Here is a 16,781-nt window from a genome sequence, read left to right as displayed (position 1 = left end):
GCTATTGGAAAATGTGCATGTGTTAGATTTCAGTGAAGGCTGTGCCAGACTGTGATGCTCCCACTGATCAAAAAACCTGTTAGCACTCACTGTTGTGACTTATGCATGAGGAATGGCCACATTGGGAGGTAATGGAGGCCACCCCTCCCCATGGGACCATACTTCATTGATTCCTTGCCTTCAGGAGAGGAGGACTGAAAAGGGCATTTTTTATAAAATTAGTTCAAATTCTTTAATTTCTAATACAACAGACAATTAAATAAGGTACTAAGTCTTCCAATATCAGCACTTGGTAAAAAAGCACGCTGCCCTCTCTAGCATAGTTGTCTATGCTAGATTGGATCCCAATGTCAGAAATGCTGACATTGGGATCCAATCTAGCATAGACAACTTTCAAGGCAAAAAGGAAAAAACTACTAGAAATCTGAAATCAGAAATAGAACATGGTGGAGATACACAAGAAGTTAGTCAGTATCTGCAAAGAAAAAAATACAGCTTAGTTTCAGGTATGCAATCTTCATCAGAACTGAATAGATGTACTTCAACTGGATGAGTGTGATTTATTTTTAAATCATCCAGTGTGTAAATCTACCGCTGCTTGATTAATTGAAAAATGATTGTGCAATTCAAATATGCTTTGAACTGTTTGGCTATAAACAGTGCCCAGATTCACAAATACAAAACTGGTCTTGTTTAAAAGCTACTGTATCCTTTTCCCCATAAAAGAAACCAAAACTGCACCATTATGGCCGGATTTTGCCACATTCCATCTGAAGAATTCATGGTTATGTCATCTGATTCTGAAAGTATATTTTCTGCATCTATTACAGAGAGTCCTACAGAAGACTGTTGGTCCTTCTTGGGGAGGAAGGGCAAGCTGAAATCATTAAGTTGGAAAAAGAAATCGACTAGGTCTAACAGAGAAGAGGTTTGTACAAGCAAACACCAGAGTACTTCCTTATTGCACTGGGAACAATACTGAAATAGCTATATATATATATATATATATAGATAGATAGATAGATAGATAGATAGATAGATACTTAAATGTATTATAGCTTTTTGTGACATAGTTAGCAACTAAGGAAATAATTTTAAGTAAAAGTTTTGAAATCTACTTTTGTCCGCCTGTTTTATTACAGAACTCTCCTTGATAAAGTTGACTTTAATCATTACTTGACAAATTAAAAACCAGACTCACGCAAATAAACAGAAGTTGTTGGGAATAAATCAGACTGATGAATATTATTGGGAGGTTTATTGCAATTGATTTTGAATTGTACTCATGAATATTGGACATAGCATCAATAAATTCATATGTTGACTATGAATTTGTCTCACTTAACTTGAACTCAAAGCCAACTCAGCAAGGCAAAGTGAATAAATTTGAAATTAAAAGCTTACAACTGGAGAATTTTCTTAACTACCCTTTTCATGAGTTTATTCCCGAGGAGTACATCTTCCTTAAATATCAATAGCCATCAGGAATTACATCACCAATTACCCTTCAAGTGTCATTTTGTATCATGTCTCCTGTCTCAGATACTTTTTAAATCACAAAAGCCCTAGTTTTATCCCAAGGGTTTCTTTAAAATAATATGTGAACTTTGGGTTTGTGTACATACCATCATAACGCCATTGGTCCGTGGCATTATTAGCAGCCTTTGATAAAAAGTAGTGGCACATGTCTGCATCTGGAAACATAATTTAAATACCATTCTTACAAGAAATGGTCTGAACTATTCTGTACTTACCCCCACTCTATTTACACAGAATATAAAATTACCTAGGGTGGGCTCAAAATTATGAACGGGTGTTCAAAATGTTAGCAAGACTACTGTGGAGTCCTATTAACAATAGGTGGAGTACTGTAGATTTAAGCCTAATGCACCCTAACTGAACATGCATTTGAGATGCCAGGCCCAGTAATTAATTAATGAATCCAGCAATGAGCAAGTTGTTCAACAGTTGTTTTCCACAAATCATCCTGACCCAGATCTGAGCTCTTTACCCCTCCACTTGCTCATGCATCAGGATACTTTCTTAACTTCGGCAGTCACTCTACTTACTGCCAGTCTGTTTCAAAAATATGCAACTCTGCTATCTATCTATCTTTTGAAGCTGCAAGTATAAGCTGCAGTAAAAAGCTTTACTGAATCTTTACCAGTGTACTTGTGCTGCAGAACTGTTTGATGCCGGTTTTGTATAAATGTCCATTATGGCCATTTGAAATGATGTCCACATCCTGTCATCCTTTGCATTTGGAAACCACTTATTACTGAGCGATGAAATCATCTGTCAACCTAGCTGCCAAACAAATTCTGAAGGTTAAAAAAGTTTTAGTTTGATATGTAGGACTTTTAGAATACTGAATAAATTGAAGTCTCATTACCATTCCTGCGATACTGTCAATGACTCTGAACAAAATTATTCTTAAAACTGTTTATTTGGAAGATTCTTATAAACACAAACAATGTGATGAAAACAATTGTGACAGGTCGAGAATCCTACGGTTTAGCAGATGATGCATACCAAGCATGGATCAATGTGAAAACAAATATAATTATCACTTCAAAATGTCAAGAACACCAATCCAGGATAGCTTGAAAGACAAGAGACATTATTAGAGCAAAGTTGAATAAACATGGTAGAATGAATGTATTACATTTTGTCAAAAGTTATCCTACATCAATCCCCATCACAATTCAAACAGTGGGTCCCTAAAAAGAGTAACAATGCACTCTGCATTAACACTAATGCAAGAAAATAACAGGAGAAGGCCCAAATAGCCAAAAAGGAATACTGATATAATCAGCAGTGAAAGAAGCCACCAGAATCATTGCTGAAAAGCTGGTTGGGAGACCTCTGATATGAGAGAAGATTGAGGAGCTGGAGGTATCAAGAAGTCATCACTTTTTTGGGGGAAGCTACATTGTAGTGCTGTATAATATTGAACTGTCTCCTTCTGATATAAGAAAGGCATGACAATCCCATGTCATGATATCAGGGGAAGCTACTGGCTGCTATTGTGGAGAGAATCTCAAGATTGTCACATTAGGAGGAGCAAGTAGAAAGGCCTTCTAGAATATAGAACTATTTGCTGTTGACATGAGCACATACTGCACATGTGCTAACCACTTAATGTTGCAGTGAGGGACATGGTATAAAACCAAATAGGTGACCTAAGCTGCCAATCTGTATGAAGATGCACAACATCTTAATGCTCACTTAGCTCATAGTTACCTAACCGTCATGTTCCCTTGGTTTTTGTTCCTGTTCCATACAAAGATCTCCATTATATCCATGCAGTAGGCAAAATAAATTGAAAGTTGCAGCATTAGGATGTAATTTGCTTAAAGCATTGAGTGAGCAATAACAATATTATATGTGTTGTGTTGTTAATATGTTACTGGCTTTGCAAGCTTTCAGACATCACTATACATTTGATTTTATTTTTAATATATTTTACACAAGCAGTTTTTTGTGTTTTATCTGCATTTTAAGCTACTTTGCATGAACCTAAATTGGAATTGTCAGCTTCTCTTTATTGTTTTTAACAGCTTGTATTTATTGGGGTGGGGGGGGGGAACAGAATGATATATACTCAGCCCCTTTAAGATCTCTGATATCAGAGACACTGGGAGCAGTTCTCATTTGACTTTCGCTTCCCACGATGTATAAAGCTCCCTCTCCTGGACTGCTAGTTCTTTTTTCCATTGTTAACAGAGAGCTGTGCTCCTCCCTGTTATTTCCACATGGTTGCTCGTTTCAGTTTCCAGTTCTTCACAGTCAGTCAGATACCATCTGATTCAATATCCTTTTTTAGTTTTAGAAAATTGTTAAATATTCAGCTACAGTGCCATCAATGTTTGTTAGGTAATGTATGAAGCAATAAAATCTAGTTATGCTGAATACAACCTGGTGATTAATATCTGCTTCAACAGTGCACTATCACGTAAGATTACAGGCGGTCGCCTGAAAGCAGCGCATGTCCAATAGAAATATGCAATGAAGGTTCCAGCGCCTGTGCAAGACTTTTCTGCTATAATAGGCAAAAGGCTGTTGTTTTTTTTCGTTTCAATGGTGGCCTAACCAGCAATCTTTAAAGGGACCGCTGGAGGCTGCTGAAGAAACACAAAGGTAGGCAGGAGCGCGCCTACTGGCTACACATTAAAAGTGTGGGTTGCTGACGGCCACCACTTGCACCCCTCCCGATAGCCTCCCCCCAAAGGACTTACCGCAGGTCCTCAGCTGGCTGATTCTGCCTCTTGGGGCGCAAATAGTGCCCGCACCATGCCAGTTGCCTTCAGTGACACGAGGACCAATATTGCGTGGCCCTCTCGCCCATCATTGTCGCCACTTGGTTCGCACATTTGTAAGCCTTTAAGTTTTCAAGCAAACCATTAGGTGGCCTAACTGTTCACAGGGGAAGCACTGAATGACTTCTGTGTGGTACTATGTTTATACTGAACCACCATGAATCTGCAATTTAATCTAGCATCAAAAATTGATCACGGAGGGAATCATTCTAGACTTTAGTTCAAAAGTGAAGAAAATGTAAATGAAGTTGAGATGTTTTTTGGACAAGAAATCCACAGTTACAATGTCAATGGAGTTTAAAATTAGAAAGAAATTGAAATAAATTGCATTTATATAACACCTATCACATCCTCAGGACATCCCAAAAGCACTTTACAGCTAAACAATTACTTTTGAAGTGTAGTCACTGTTATTTTGTAGGCAAATGCAGGAGTCTGTTTGCATACAGCAAAGTCCCACAAAGAGCAATGGAATAGATGACCAGTTAATCTGATTAGGATGGTGTTAGTTGAGGGATAAATACTGGTCAGTACACTGAGAAAACTCCCTGCTATCTTCTCCAAATAGTACCGTGGGATCATTTACATCCACCTAAACAGGCAGGTAGGCCCCTTTGTTTAATATCTCATCCAAAAGGCAGCACTCCCTCACTGAAACGTCAGCCTAGTAAGTGAGGCTTGAACCCATAACCTGCTGATTAAGAGGCAAGAGTGCTACTACTGAGCCAAACTGATAATTATACTAAAATTGGTATTGCATGAAATTTAATCTGACAGTAGGTGGGCAAAAATATAATTATCTGATTGAGTGGCTTAAATTTGAATATGCATTCTAATATAATCAAAAATGAATTGTCTGATTGGATTTTTAGAAAAGGATTCTTTACTGCCAGGTTAAGCTGTTAGTTCTGCTGTCTGCTGAACCAAAAGGAAGCACGGATTGGTGAATGATTTAATTTACTTTTTTCTTTTATAACTATCTACCTATCCATATAAACTCACAATTAAATTGACTTTAAGGACTTAGGCAGCCTTCCTTGCTGAGTGTCCAGAAACCCAAATTGTCAGAATTTAGAATAACGTGTTGAATTTATCAGATTTTGTATAAAAATGTGTTGTCGCACAAGCATAATGTTTAATATTTTACATGTTAAAATAACACTGAATAAGTTTGGAAGATTGCACATATTTCATTTTGAAATATATCATAATTGGACATGTTTATGTAAACAGCCTTACTGCTATTTATCAAAATAGAAAGGTCTGAATGCACGCGCGCAAGTTGTAATTTAGTCGGTTACAACTTGTTAATTGTTACCAATTACCACAATCGGTGTGTTCTGCCTGTACTTAGGAATGTAGGAACAAATTATCAGTTCACTTAATCAGCCTTCATTACTTACCTAAATGTAGTAGCTAAAAGCCTCTGTAGACCACTTATGCGCCCAGAACAGCGAGATCCTCTTTCAATGTGAATGTGACATATGAACTTGTTCGGTAACTACTTGTAAAGCACAGACACCTGGGATAGGTTTTATGTGTCCCCTGAGCATTGACTATGTCTGAAAGCTTTAACTAATAAAGTCTGATTTATTCGGATGTCTTGGTAATTTGAGTGCTTGTGATGAAGCAGAGATAGCAGAGCAGATGTCTGCAGTATCACTTCCTGAATTTAGGCCACAAGTAAATTCTGCACTTTCCAGCAGTTATGTCTGTGGAGATTGGTAAGAGTTGGCTTTTTGTTAGATCTGCATATAAAGACCAGCAGTCTGCGAGGCAGCACCAAATATAAAGCGGCAGAGAGGCTGTGATTTTTTTTTGACAATACAATGATTGTCTATTTTTAAGTATCATTTATAGCAATAATTCAACCTCCAGCAAGAGAACAGATTACTTTGTTATACTCAGCCTCTTTTCTGTGACTACCATGACTGTTGAAACAAGGAATTTCAAATTGTCAAAGACTGAACCTTGATGGTCTGCATTGTATTCACTTAGTCTCCTGTATAGTTTGTGTTTTTTAACTGACATTGGACAATAATCAAACTTTCAAGTTTAATTGGGGTAACTGTCATGAGGGCAAATGGAGATAATGGGCTACTGCAGATTTTATATAACCTAGTATGTTATTGTATCATAATGCCATAAAAGAAAATTTACTATTACTATTTCATTTTAGATTGTTCAACATTTTCCTTGGACAGAGAAACATCTTCCTGCTTTAAATAACAAGGGTTTTAAAAAATGCATTTTGTGTTAAAAAATTTGTGCTTAATTAGCCATTTCAAACAGCACAAAATTTTTATTTACAATAACAAAAATACTGAGTTTACAAGGTTAAGATCTACAGAGCTTTGTCTGATCTAAATAAGTAGGAAGTGTTGCCCATTGACCATGTGGCAAACACTATTTTGATCATCGTTGTCAAATGCAAAGGTGCTAAATAAAGGACAACACCAGGTTATAGTCCAACAGTTTTATTTGAAAATCACAAGCTTTCGGAGATTATCTCCTTTGTCAGGTGAGTGAGTGAATGAGAGGTTCTCAAATCGCATATCTTATATTAGGCTGGGACACAATCACACCAATCAAAGGTGTCGTTGGTGTTCAGACAGGTTAGCCACGGACAACAGTACGTCCCAGTATACTGAATACACAATGGGTCAAATTACACAGACAAAGAGAGAAAGAGACCCGAAAGGCAGAGAGAGAGAGAATGTCCAGTTGTATTAAACACAGATAACTTTTCTTTCCTGCTGGTGGGGTTACGTGTAGCGTGACATGAACCCAAGATCCCAGTTGAGGCCGTCCTGATGGGTGCGGAACTTGGCTATCAATTTCTGCTCGACGATTTTGCGTTGTCGTGTGTCTCGAAGGCCGCCTTGGAGAATGCTTACCCGAAGATCGGTGGCTGAATGTCCTTGACTGCTAAAGTGTTCCCCGACTGGGAGGGATGAACGGGATATGACGCTCGACTTGTCGATCGGCAGTTCCGACGGGCCACAGCGAAGAATCGCATAGACCTCCTCAGAAGACAAACACAGGACGCAACCAACAGAGTACCCTTCGTCATCCAGTACTTCCCCGGAGTGGAGAAACTACGCCATGTTCTCCGCAGCCTTCAACATGTCATCGATGACGACGAACACCTCGCTAAGGCCATCCCCACGCCTCCACTACTCGCCTTTAAACAGCCACCCAACCTCAAACAGACCATCGTTCGCAGCAAATTACCCACCTTTCAGGAGAACAGCGTCCACGACACCACACAACCCTGCCACGGTAACCTCTGCAAGACATGCCAGATCATCGACACAGATACCACCATCACACGAGAGGACACCACCCACCAGGTACATGGTTCATACTCCTGTGACTTGGCCAACGTTGTCTACCTCATACGTTGCAGGAAAGGATGCCCCGGAGCATAGTACATTGGCGAGACCATGCAGACACTGCGACAACGGATGAACGGACACCGCGCAACAATCGCCAGACAGAAGGGTTCCCTCCCAGTCGGGGAACACTTTAGCAGTCAAGGACATTCAGCCACCGATCTTTGGGTAAGCATTCTCCAAGATGGCCTTCGAGACACACGACAACGCAAAATCGTCGAGCAGAAATTGATAGCCAAGTTCCGCACCCATGAGGACGGCCTCAACCGGGATCTTGGGTTCATGTCACGCTACACATAACCCCACCAGCAGGAAAAAAAAGTTATCTGTTTTTAATACAACTGGACATTCTCTCTCTCTCTGCCTTTCAGGTCTCTTTCTCTCTTTGTGTAATTTGACCCATTGTGTATTCAGTATACTGGGACGTACTGTTGTCCGTGGCTAACCTGTCTGAACACCAACGACACCTTTGATTGGTGTGATTGTGTCCCAGCCTAATATAAGATATGCGATTTGAGAACCTCTCATTCACTCACTCACCTGACAAAGGAGATAATCTCCGAAAGCTTGTGATTTTCAAATAAAACTGTTGTACTATAACCCGGTGTTGTAAGATTCCTTACATTTGTCCACCCCAGTCCATCACCGGCATCTCCACATCATGGCTAAATAAAGGAATCAATGTTAACATAACAAACTACCTTTGTGTGTTAACTATGCTAAAAAAGCAAAATCCTCGCATTCACCTCCTGTGCCACGGCCTGCCAATGCCTACGCAGCTGTAGTCTAGACGGTCTCCGGCCACCCTGTGGGTACATGGCTGCCCTCCTCTGGTCCACACCTTCCACCAGGGCCTCCAGAGCATCGTTGGAGAATCTTGGTGCCCGCTCTCGCTGGTGCAGCTACTAGTGATGCCATTCTCCCTTCTGTGTATCTGCCATTGGAAATGTGCCTGCAACTTCAAGTAGTGCAGGCAGCTGATGACATGCGCTGTCCACGTCCCATTTCCAACTTCCTCATTCTCCGTGCAGTCTCTCAGCAGCGAGGGCTGCGCTTGCTGCACAGAGATTTCAGGGTAAGTAGCAGGCAGCACGAAGTTCATGTGCTGCCTGCGTAGGGTCCATTGGGCACGGGGTGGTAGCGCATCGTGCAACCATCACCCAGAACAGACCCTTATCCAATTTTTCCCCCATTCTGTTTTTCTATTCTTCCTACCAAGGTGAATAACCTCACATTTCCCCACATTATACTCCAACACACCATAAAATAGAGTCACATCATATAATTAATATTAAATCACAAAATTCTGATCCTTGAAAGCAAGAAATTCTACAAAGTCTGATTTAGTGGTGCAATCGAATTTCTAACATTCAGGAGTTTTTTTAGAACTGGCACGTCTTGTATACAAATGGGAACATACATCACAGAGGGGGGTTAGACATTTTAACCTAGTTTTTCTGATTAGCATTATTTTTATACCGATGATAGAACTTGTTATCTGGTATTCCCCTCCATATTCGAATAATGGTACAGTCCTTACAGGGTTTCCCTCCTTTAAGTTGGTCCTTTCTCTAATGTTCTTATTTTTGTAGGTTTTTTTATTCGTTCATGGGATGTGGGCGTCACTGGCAAGGCCGACATTTATTGCCCATCCCTAATTGCCCTTGAGAAGGTGGTGGTGAGCCGCCTTCTTGAACCGCTGCAGTCCATGTGGTGAAGATTCTCCTACAGTGCTGTTAGGATGGGAGTTCCAGGATTTTGACCCAGCGACGACGAAGGAACGGCGATATATTTCCAAGTCGGGATGGTGTGTGACTTGAGGGGAACGTGCAGGTGGTGTTGTTCCCATGTGCCTGCTGCCCTTGTCCTTCAAGGTGGTAGAGGTCACGGGATTGGGAGGTGCTGTCGAAGAAGCCTTGGCAAGTTGCTGCAGTGCATCCTGTGGATGGTACACAGTGCAGCCACTGTGCGCCGGTGGTGAAGGGAGTGAATGTTTACGGTGGTGGATGGGGTGCCAATCAAGCGGGCTGCTTTATCTTGGATGGTGTCGAGCTTCTTGAGTGTTGTTGGAGCTGCACTCATCCAGGCAAGTGGAGAGTATTCCATCACACTCCTGACTTGTGCCTTGTAGATGGTGGAAAGGCTTTGGGGAGTCAGGAGGTGAGTCACTCGCCGCAGAATACCCAGCCTCTGACCTGCTCTTGTAGCTACAGTATTTATATGGCTGGTCCAGTTAAGTTTTTGGTCAATGGTGACCCCCCAGGATGTTGATGATGGGGGATTCGGTGATCGTAATGCCGTTGAATGTCAAGGGGAGGTGGTTCGACTCTCTCTTGTTGGAGATGGTCATTGCCTGGCACTTATCTGGCGCGAATGTTACTTGCCACTTATGAGCCCAAGCCTGGATGTTGTCCAGGTCTTGCTGTATGTGGGCTCGTACTGCTTCATTATTTGAGGGGTTGCGAATGGAACTGAACACTGTGCAATCATCAGCGAACCACCCCATTTCTGACCTTATGATGGAGGGAAGGTCATTGAAGAAGCAGCTGAAGATTGTTGGGCCTAGGACACTGCCCTGAGGAACTCCTGCAGCAATGCTCTGGGGCTGAGATGATTGGCTTCCAACAACCACTACCATCTTCCTTTGTGCTAGATATGACTGTAGCCACTGGAGAGTTTTCCCCCTGATTCCCATTGACTTCCCCCTGATTCCCATTGACTTTTTACTAGGGCTCCTTGGTGCCACACTCTGTCAAATGCTGCCTTGATGTCAAGGGCAGTCAGTCTCACCTCAACTCTGGAATTCAGCTCTTTTGTCCATGTTTGGACCAAGGCTGTAATGAGGTCTGGAGCCGAGTGGTCCTGGCACAACTCAAACTGAGCATCGGTGAGCAGGTTATTGGTGAGTAAGTGCCGCTTGATAGCACTGTCGACGACACCTTCCATCACTTTGCTGATGATTGAGAGTAGACTGATGGGGCGGTAATTGGCCGGATTGGATTTGTCCTGCTTTTTGTGGACAGGACATACCTTGTGTTCTCCAAGATATTCGTAAATAAAAGGGATTCAGCCACTCAATATATTATGAAACGCTCTTTTGCAAACAACAGTTGATGCTAGCTCAATTGTTAATTTTAAATCTGAGATTGATAGATTTTTGTTAATCAAAGGTATTAAGGGACATGGGGCTAAGGCGGGTATATGGAGTTAGATCACAGATCAACCATGATCTCATTGAATAGCGGAACAGGCTCGAGGGGCTAAATGGCCGATTCCTGTTGTTATCTTATGTTCCTATAACAAAGTTTCAATACTTCAGAGGGAGTGGGCTGGCTAGCTGACAGGCAACAATAAGGGCACTGGCAGAGTGGAAGGGGTGGGACAGGAATGCTGTCATTGAGAGAGGACAGCAGGTTCATGTTCCATGGAGCCACTGCCACTTGCTGCCTCCTGTTATGCGCCACCTTCTCCTGCAAGAAAGTGGGACATGTGTCACTGACTGTCCTGCAAGATGTTTGGGTGATGTGCTGTCATGGTTGAATCGCTGTTAGTGTGTGTGACCTGAGAGTTGTGGGTGTGCAACTTGCAACAGTGGTAGTGTGTGAAGGTCAGAGGAAGCATCTGATTGGAAGAGTTGAGTACTGATTGAAAGAGTTTGTTGGTAGGTGGGTGATGGGGGGGTGTAGTGCGTGGAGCAGTGGATGTGGCTAGTGGTGCAGTTGGTAGGAGATGCCACTTGACAGTTGACCTCACTCACCTTGACCACTCATCAAAGCAGTGAACTTCTTCCTGCACTGCATCCATGTTCGTGGTTCTATGCGCCTGGCATTGACTTCGTCCCCTACTGCCTCCCACTGCCTTGGGAGCAAATGACTGGAGGGCTTCTTGACCCCCTGCGGATATAGGATGCCCTTCTGTCCACCTCTTGCACCAAGGCCTCTAGTGCATCATCAGAGAACCCTGGTACACACTCTCTTGCAGGCCCGGTACAAACTCAGATCGGCAGATTGGTGAGGTCTGGCATGCAGATTGTAGGATATGGGATTTAATAGTGCACAACCTTTATTCAATATTTTAACATAACTCAACTGTTTTTAAACATATGGACGGGACCTGGATCTGTGTTTTACGTGTGCGATGTCTGATCTCCATTCAGACTCCGTGTGGACCCGTATCTTATAGTTTGCAAATAAGTGGTGCAGGCTGCCTTTAAGTGGTGCTAGCCCCTTGTGATATCAGGGCGCCCTGCTGGTGAGCAGCCACTCAACAGCACAGCTAGGCCCCCGTGGGCTTTTTTTAACTGTAGAAAAACATTGGGATTTGAACTCCAACATTGTTGCACCCGTTGAAATGGGCACAATGATGACAAAATTAGCAGTGAGATGGTCCGCGCCCATTACGTGTGCGCGTCCAGGCGACTGCTAAATTCGTCCTGAGATTTTTTTTAGGCGGTCTTGGTGGTCGCCAATAAGCATCACAACATTGATTTTAATATTAAAATGCCCCCGTGCAAGGACCCGTTTGATAAATTTTTTGTGTGGAATCGCCTGATTCGTATGTCAACTTTACAGATGAGCAGTGCCTCAGGAGGCTTTGGTTCTCCGGAGAGAATTGCAGCCCAGCACCAGGCCATCCACACCACTGCCTGTGGCTGCGAAGCTCACTGTGGCCCTAAACATTTATGTTTCGGGCTCCTTTCAACACCCAACGGGTGACATCAGTAACATCTCTCAGTTTGCTGTGCACACGACAATCAATGAGGTCACAGATGCTGTGTTTACTAGGTGCCATGAATTCATCACCTTCCCAATGGAAGCTGCCAAGCAGAAGAGAGCAGTGGGCTTTGTGAGAGTTGCTGGATTTCCTCCGGTGCAGGGGGTCATCGGCTGCACCCACATGGCCCTGCATGCTCCCGTACAAGACCAAGCCCTCTAGTGCAACAGGAAGAGATTCTGGGGGCGAAATTGGGCCGTTTAGAGCCCATTTTGTAGGTGCTACGCGGACACCTATGTCCCAAAAATTGCACCTGAGATGTGGCGCACACTTCTGATGTGAAGTGTGCAGGACGCCATCTTGGTAAAGGGGTTTGTGCACCGCACCTAACGAACGCTCGCAGCATACAGAGTAGGGAGATTATGACGTAAATCAGTGTGCATCGCTGATTTGAAGCAGCTGGTGACATTTTGGAACTCCACGTTCCAGCCAACGCACTTAACCTCTTACAGCTGAACAGGAGTTAAAGGGCATGAAGGACCCCCACCCCCCCCCCCCCCCGCCCCAGCACCTTTTAAAGGGATCCTGAAGTACTTGCAGGTTAGTTGCTAGATTATTTCTTTTGACTGCTGGTGTAATTGTTTGTGTTTTTGGACGATTCCTATACTTGGATGAAGTTTCAATGTTCTATAGAGACTGGTCTGGCTGGTCTTGAAGTACTGTTAGTGGCATTTAAAATATAGTGCAGAAAAATGTTGCTTCCAGACATGAGTGGCCTGCTCCTCTGGGAATTGAACATGATGGGAGAATGAAGAGAGGCCACGCAGAGTAGAACAAGCTACTAGAAGAGGGAGGAGGAGGAGGAGCAAGGTACTCAGCAGGATGATAATATCCAAGGAGGGTCTTCAGGGCCCATTTCTCTTACCTCAACTTCAGCGACGACTAGTGCATCACACGTCTTTGGTTCACTAAAGAGATCGTGAATGAAATTTGTCAACTGCTGCAGCCACAACTGAAGCCTCAAAACAGAGCAAGGACAGCATTGCCTCTGACTGTCAAGTTTGCAGTGCACTGCTGTATAAGGGAGGACACTGAGGATCTGTACGCACTAAGAAACAGATTCATCTTGCAGCGACAAGCAGGAGGAGCGAGCATGAGGGTTTGCTCGCATCGCAGTCTTCTAAATTGGTGCAGGGTGCCATTGACTCCACACATATTGCCACGACCTCTACCACCTAGAAGGACAAGAGCAGCAGGCACATGGGAACAACACCACCTGCACGTTCCCCTCCAAGTCACACACCATCCCGACTTGGAAATATATCTCCGTTCCTTCATCGTCGCTGGGTCAAAATCCTGGAACTCCCTACCTAACAGCACTGTGGGAGAACAGTCACCACACGTACTGCAGTGGTTCAAGAAGGTGGCTCACCACCACCTTCTCAAGGGCAATTAGGGATGGGCAATAAATGCCGGCCTCGCCAGCGACTCCCACATCCCATGAACGAATTTTTAAAAATTGCATGCTCCACACCAGAACTCAGCCATATTCACAATCAGAAAGGGATTCAATGTGCAGTTGTTGTGTGACCGCACGCAGTGCATCTTGCAGGTCAATGCCCATTATCCTGGCAGGAGTCATGGTTCCTTCATCCTGCAGCAGTCCAACATGCCACCTATACTTCAACCAGCACGGCAAGTCAAAGGCTGACTACTGGTCAACAAGGGTTATCCCCTCATGAAGTGGCTCATGACTCCGGTCCGGAATCCACGCACACGTGCACAGCAGGCGTACAATGAGAGCCATGCTGCCACACAGCATCATTGATCACACCATAGGCGTTCTCAAGCAACGCTTCCGCTGCCTGGACTTCTCTGGAGGAGCCCTGCAGTACTCAGCTGAGCGGGTATTGAGATTTGTCATTGTATGCTGCATGCTGCACAAACTTGCCATTATGAGGGGACAACCCTTGCCACCGCCTATCAGGTGAGAACCTGAGCAAGAGGAAGAGACGGAGATGAAAGTGGAAGAGGAAGAGGAGGAAGTAGTGGAGGAGGAGGAGGAGAAGGAGAAAGTGGAGGAGGAGGTGGAGGAAGAGAAAGAAGTGGAGGAGGAAGAGGAAGTGCTACAGGAAATGGAGGAAGAGATAGGGAGACCAGAATGTAGTCAAACCCTTTCTGCCAGGGCTCTCGTGATCAGATGATGAATGAGCGATATCAGTAACCTTAACGACACCTCCCCATTCACCTACAGTCCTACACTCCTTACCTTTCCTCTCTCATATGACCATCAAATCGTCCTCCTCATGATTATACATTGCTTCCTCCCTCAGCTCATTGCCGAAATAAAAACCAACATCAAATGCAAATTCAAATCCACGTTTATAAATTAACACATGAAATGATGCAAACAAAATGATACTTTTGACCCTTGTGCATTCCCTCAGTGCCTGTCATTCGTGTGCCTTTTCCTTTCCTAGTGCTGCTACAAGGTGCATCCCCAGTGGCTGGAGCATGGGTGGTGGAAGGCTGCTGACCTTCACTTGAGGAGACTGCTAATGGCTGTGGCGGACAACCTCGAGCAACTCGTGGCCGAAATGGCCCGGTTTCAGACTGCACCACCTTGGCCTGGGCTGCAGCAGCCTGGCCTATCTGGCTGACAGGCAATATAGCAAGGTTACTGGCTGAGCGGCAGGGTGAGAGCAGGAATGCTGTCATCCTGAGAGAGGACAGCAGGTCCATGGAGCCACTGTCACACTCCCAGGGGCGGCGCCTCCCCAATCCTGGTGATCTGCTGGAGAACTGATTGCTCGACTGCTGTGATGCTCTGGAAGCCCCGTTCAACAATGGTACCAAGAACCGCGATAGCAGCAGTCTGAGCTCCAAACGCAGTAGTCAGACCTTGGGTGACAGATGTTTGTGCTGCAATGGAAGCTGTGACATCAGTCATCAGACGCTGCATCACCACAGGTGTGCTGATGGAGGTGACCACCTGTTCCATGTAAGGATGGGCTCCAAGCTCTGCGCAAAGCCCTGTGCCAAGTTTGAGCTGGACTCCTCCATGCCTCTTGACATTTTGCTCAGGCTTTCCAGTGCCCCAAGCATTTGGTTGTGTACACCCATCAGCCCCAAGCATTTGGTTGTGTACACCCATCAGCCTTCTTCTGTAGCCTGGTCCATCAAAGTCATCATCTAACCCCTCTGCAACAGAACTAATGTGTGACCTTGCACTCCAGTGAGCTGGTACCTGCAGTATCCTTTCCTCTCGCCCTGGCTCCTGCGCACTTGTGCCCGGTGTCTCACGACATGCAGATCCCTCCTCTATCCTAGCCTCTAAACTATGCGCAGTGTCAGTCTCTGAGCTGGTGGCTGTGAGTGTAAAATCGAGTGATGGTGTGTCTTCATCATCACTGTCTTCTTCCTCCTCTCCCTCCTTCAGACTGGGCCGGTTCCAGTTCTTGGGTATCTGAAATGACAGTGGGATACGGGTTGAGTTGTGATGAGGGGAGAGGAGAAAGTAAGACGTGCTTGCTCACACCACCTGCAGCACGTGAGTCAGAAAAGATTGTGGGATGAGGGAGAAGTGGGAAGTGAGAAAGAGGCTTAGGTATGCAGAGACCCTCATCATTGATCCCTCCAGCACCGCCAGTGGCCACGGCCCCAGCGATGGCCCTTCCAATGATGGCCAGCACTGTCTCCTTCATGGGAGTTAGGACATGTAGGTGTGCTTGTCCTCCTCCAGTTCTTTCTTGCTGCATACTGTTATGCGCAACCTTTTCCTGCAAGAAAGAGGGAAGTGTCTCAGTGAGTGTCCGGCAAAATGTTTGGGTGATGTGGCTGTCATGGTTGAATAGCTGCCACTGTGTGTGGACTGTTAGTTGTGGTTGTGTGGCCTGCAACAATGGTAATGTGAAATGAAGATGAAACATCTGATATGAAGGGTTGAGTACTGATTGAAAGAGTTTGTTGGTAGGTGGGTGATGTGGGGTGTAGTGCGTGGAGCAGTGGATGAGGCTAGTGGTGCAGTTGGTCGGATATACCACTTGAAACTTGAACTCATTCACCTTGACCATTTGTGTCAAATCATTGAACTTCTTCCTGCACTGCATCCATGTTCTTGGCACCATGCTCTTGGCATTGACCTTGTTCACTGCCTCTTCAGCATATGTCTGGAGGGCCTCTTGCCCCACTGCGGATATAGGATGCCCCTCTTTCTGTCCACCTCTTCCACCAAGGCCTCTAGTGCATCATCAGAGAACCTTGGTGCACACTCTCTCCCAGGCGCAGCCATTCTTCCAAGTATCACAGCCCAGGAATCACTTCTCACGTGACTCCCACCACTTCCTGCAGCCAC

The 16,781-nt window shown here is 44.5% G+C and overlaps 1 protein-coding gene across 1 annotated transcript in view; it reads left to right on the top strand.

The window, feature by feature from the left end:
* The window catches only part of mms22l (MMS22-like, DNA repair protein), a 131,061-nt gene extending 129,768 nt beyond the window's left edge, over positions 1 to 1,293 (top strand). Inside the window, exon 25 of the mRNA XM_067983841.1 lies at positions 831 to 1,293. Coding sequence (XP_067839942.1) covers positions 831 to 912 — 82 coding nt within the window. The 3' untranslated portion in view covers positions 913 to 1,293. The remainder of the gene's footprint in view (positions 1 to 830) is intronic.
* The last annotated feature ends 15,488 nt before the right edge of the window (positions 1,294 to 16,781 follow it).

Source organism: Heptranchias perlo, chromosome 5, assembly GCF_035084215.1.
Source record: "Heptranchias perlo isolate sHepPer1 chromosome 5, sHepPer1.hap1, whole genome shotgun sequence".
In the NCBI taxonomy this organism is placed as follows: Eukaryota; Metazoa; Chordata; class Chondrichthyes; order Hexanchiformes; family Hexanchidae; genus Heptranchias; species Heptranchias perlo.
The sequence above is the reverse complement of the archived record's forward strand: the minus strand, read 5'-3'. Positions and strand labels throughout refer to the sequence as shown.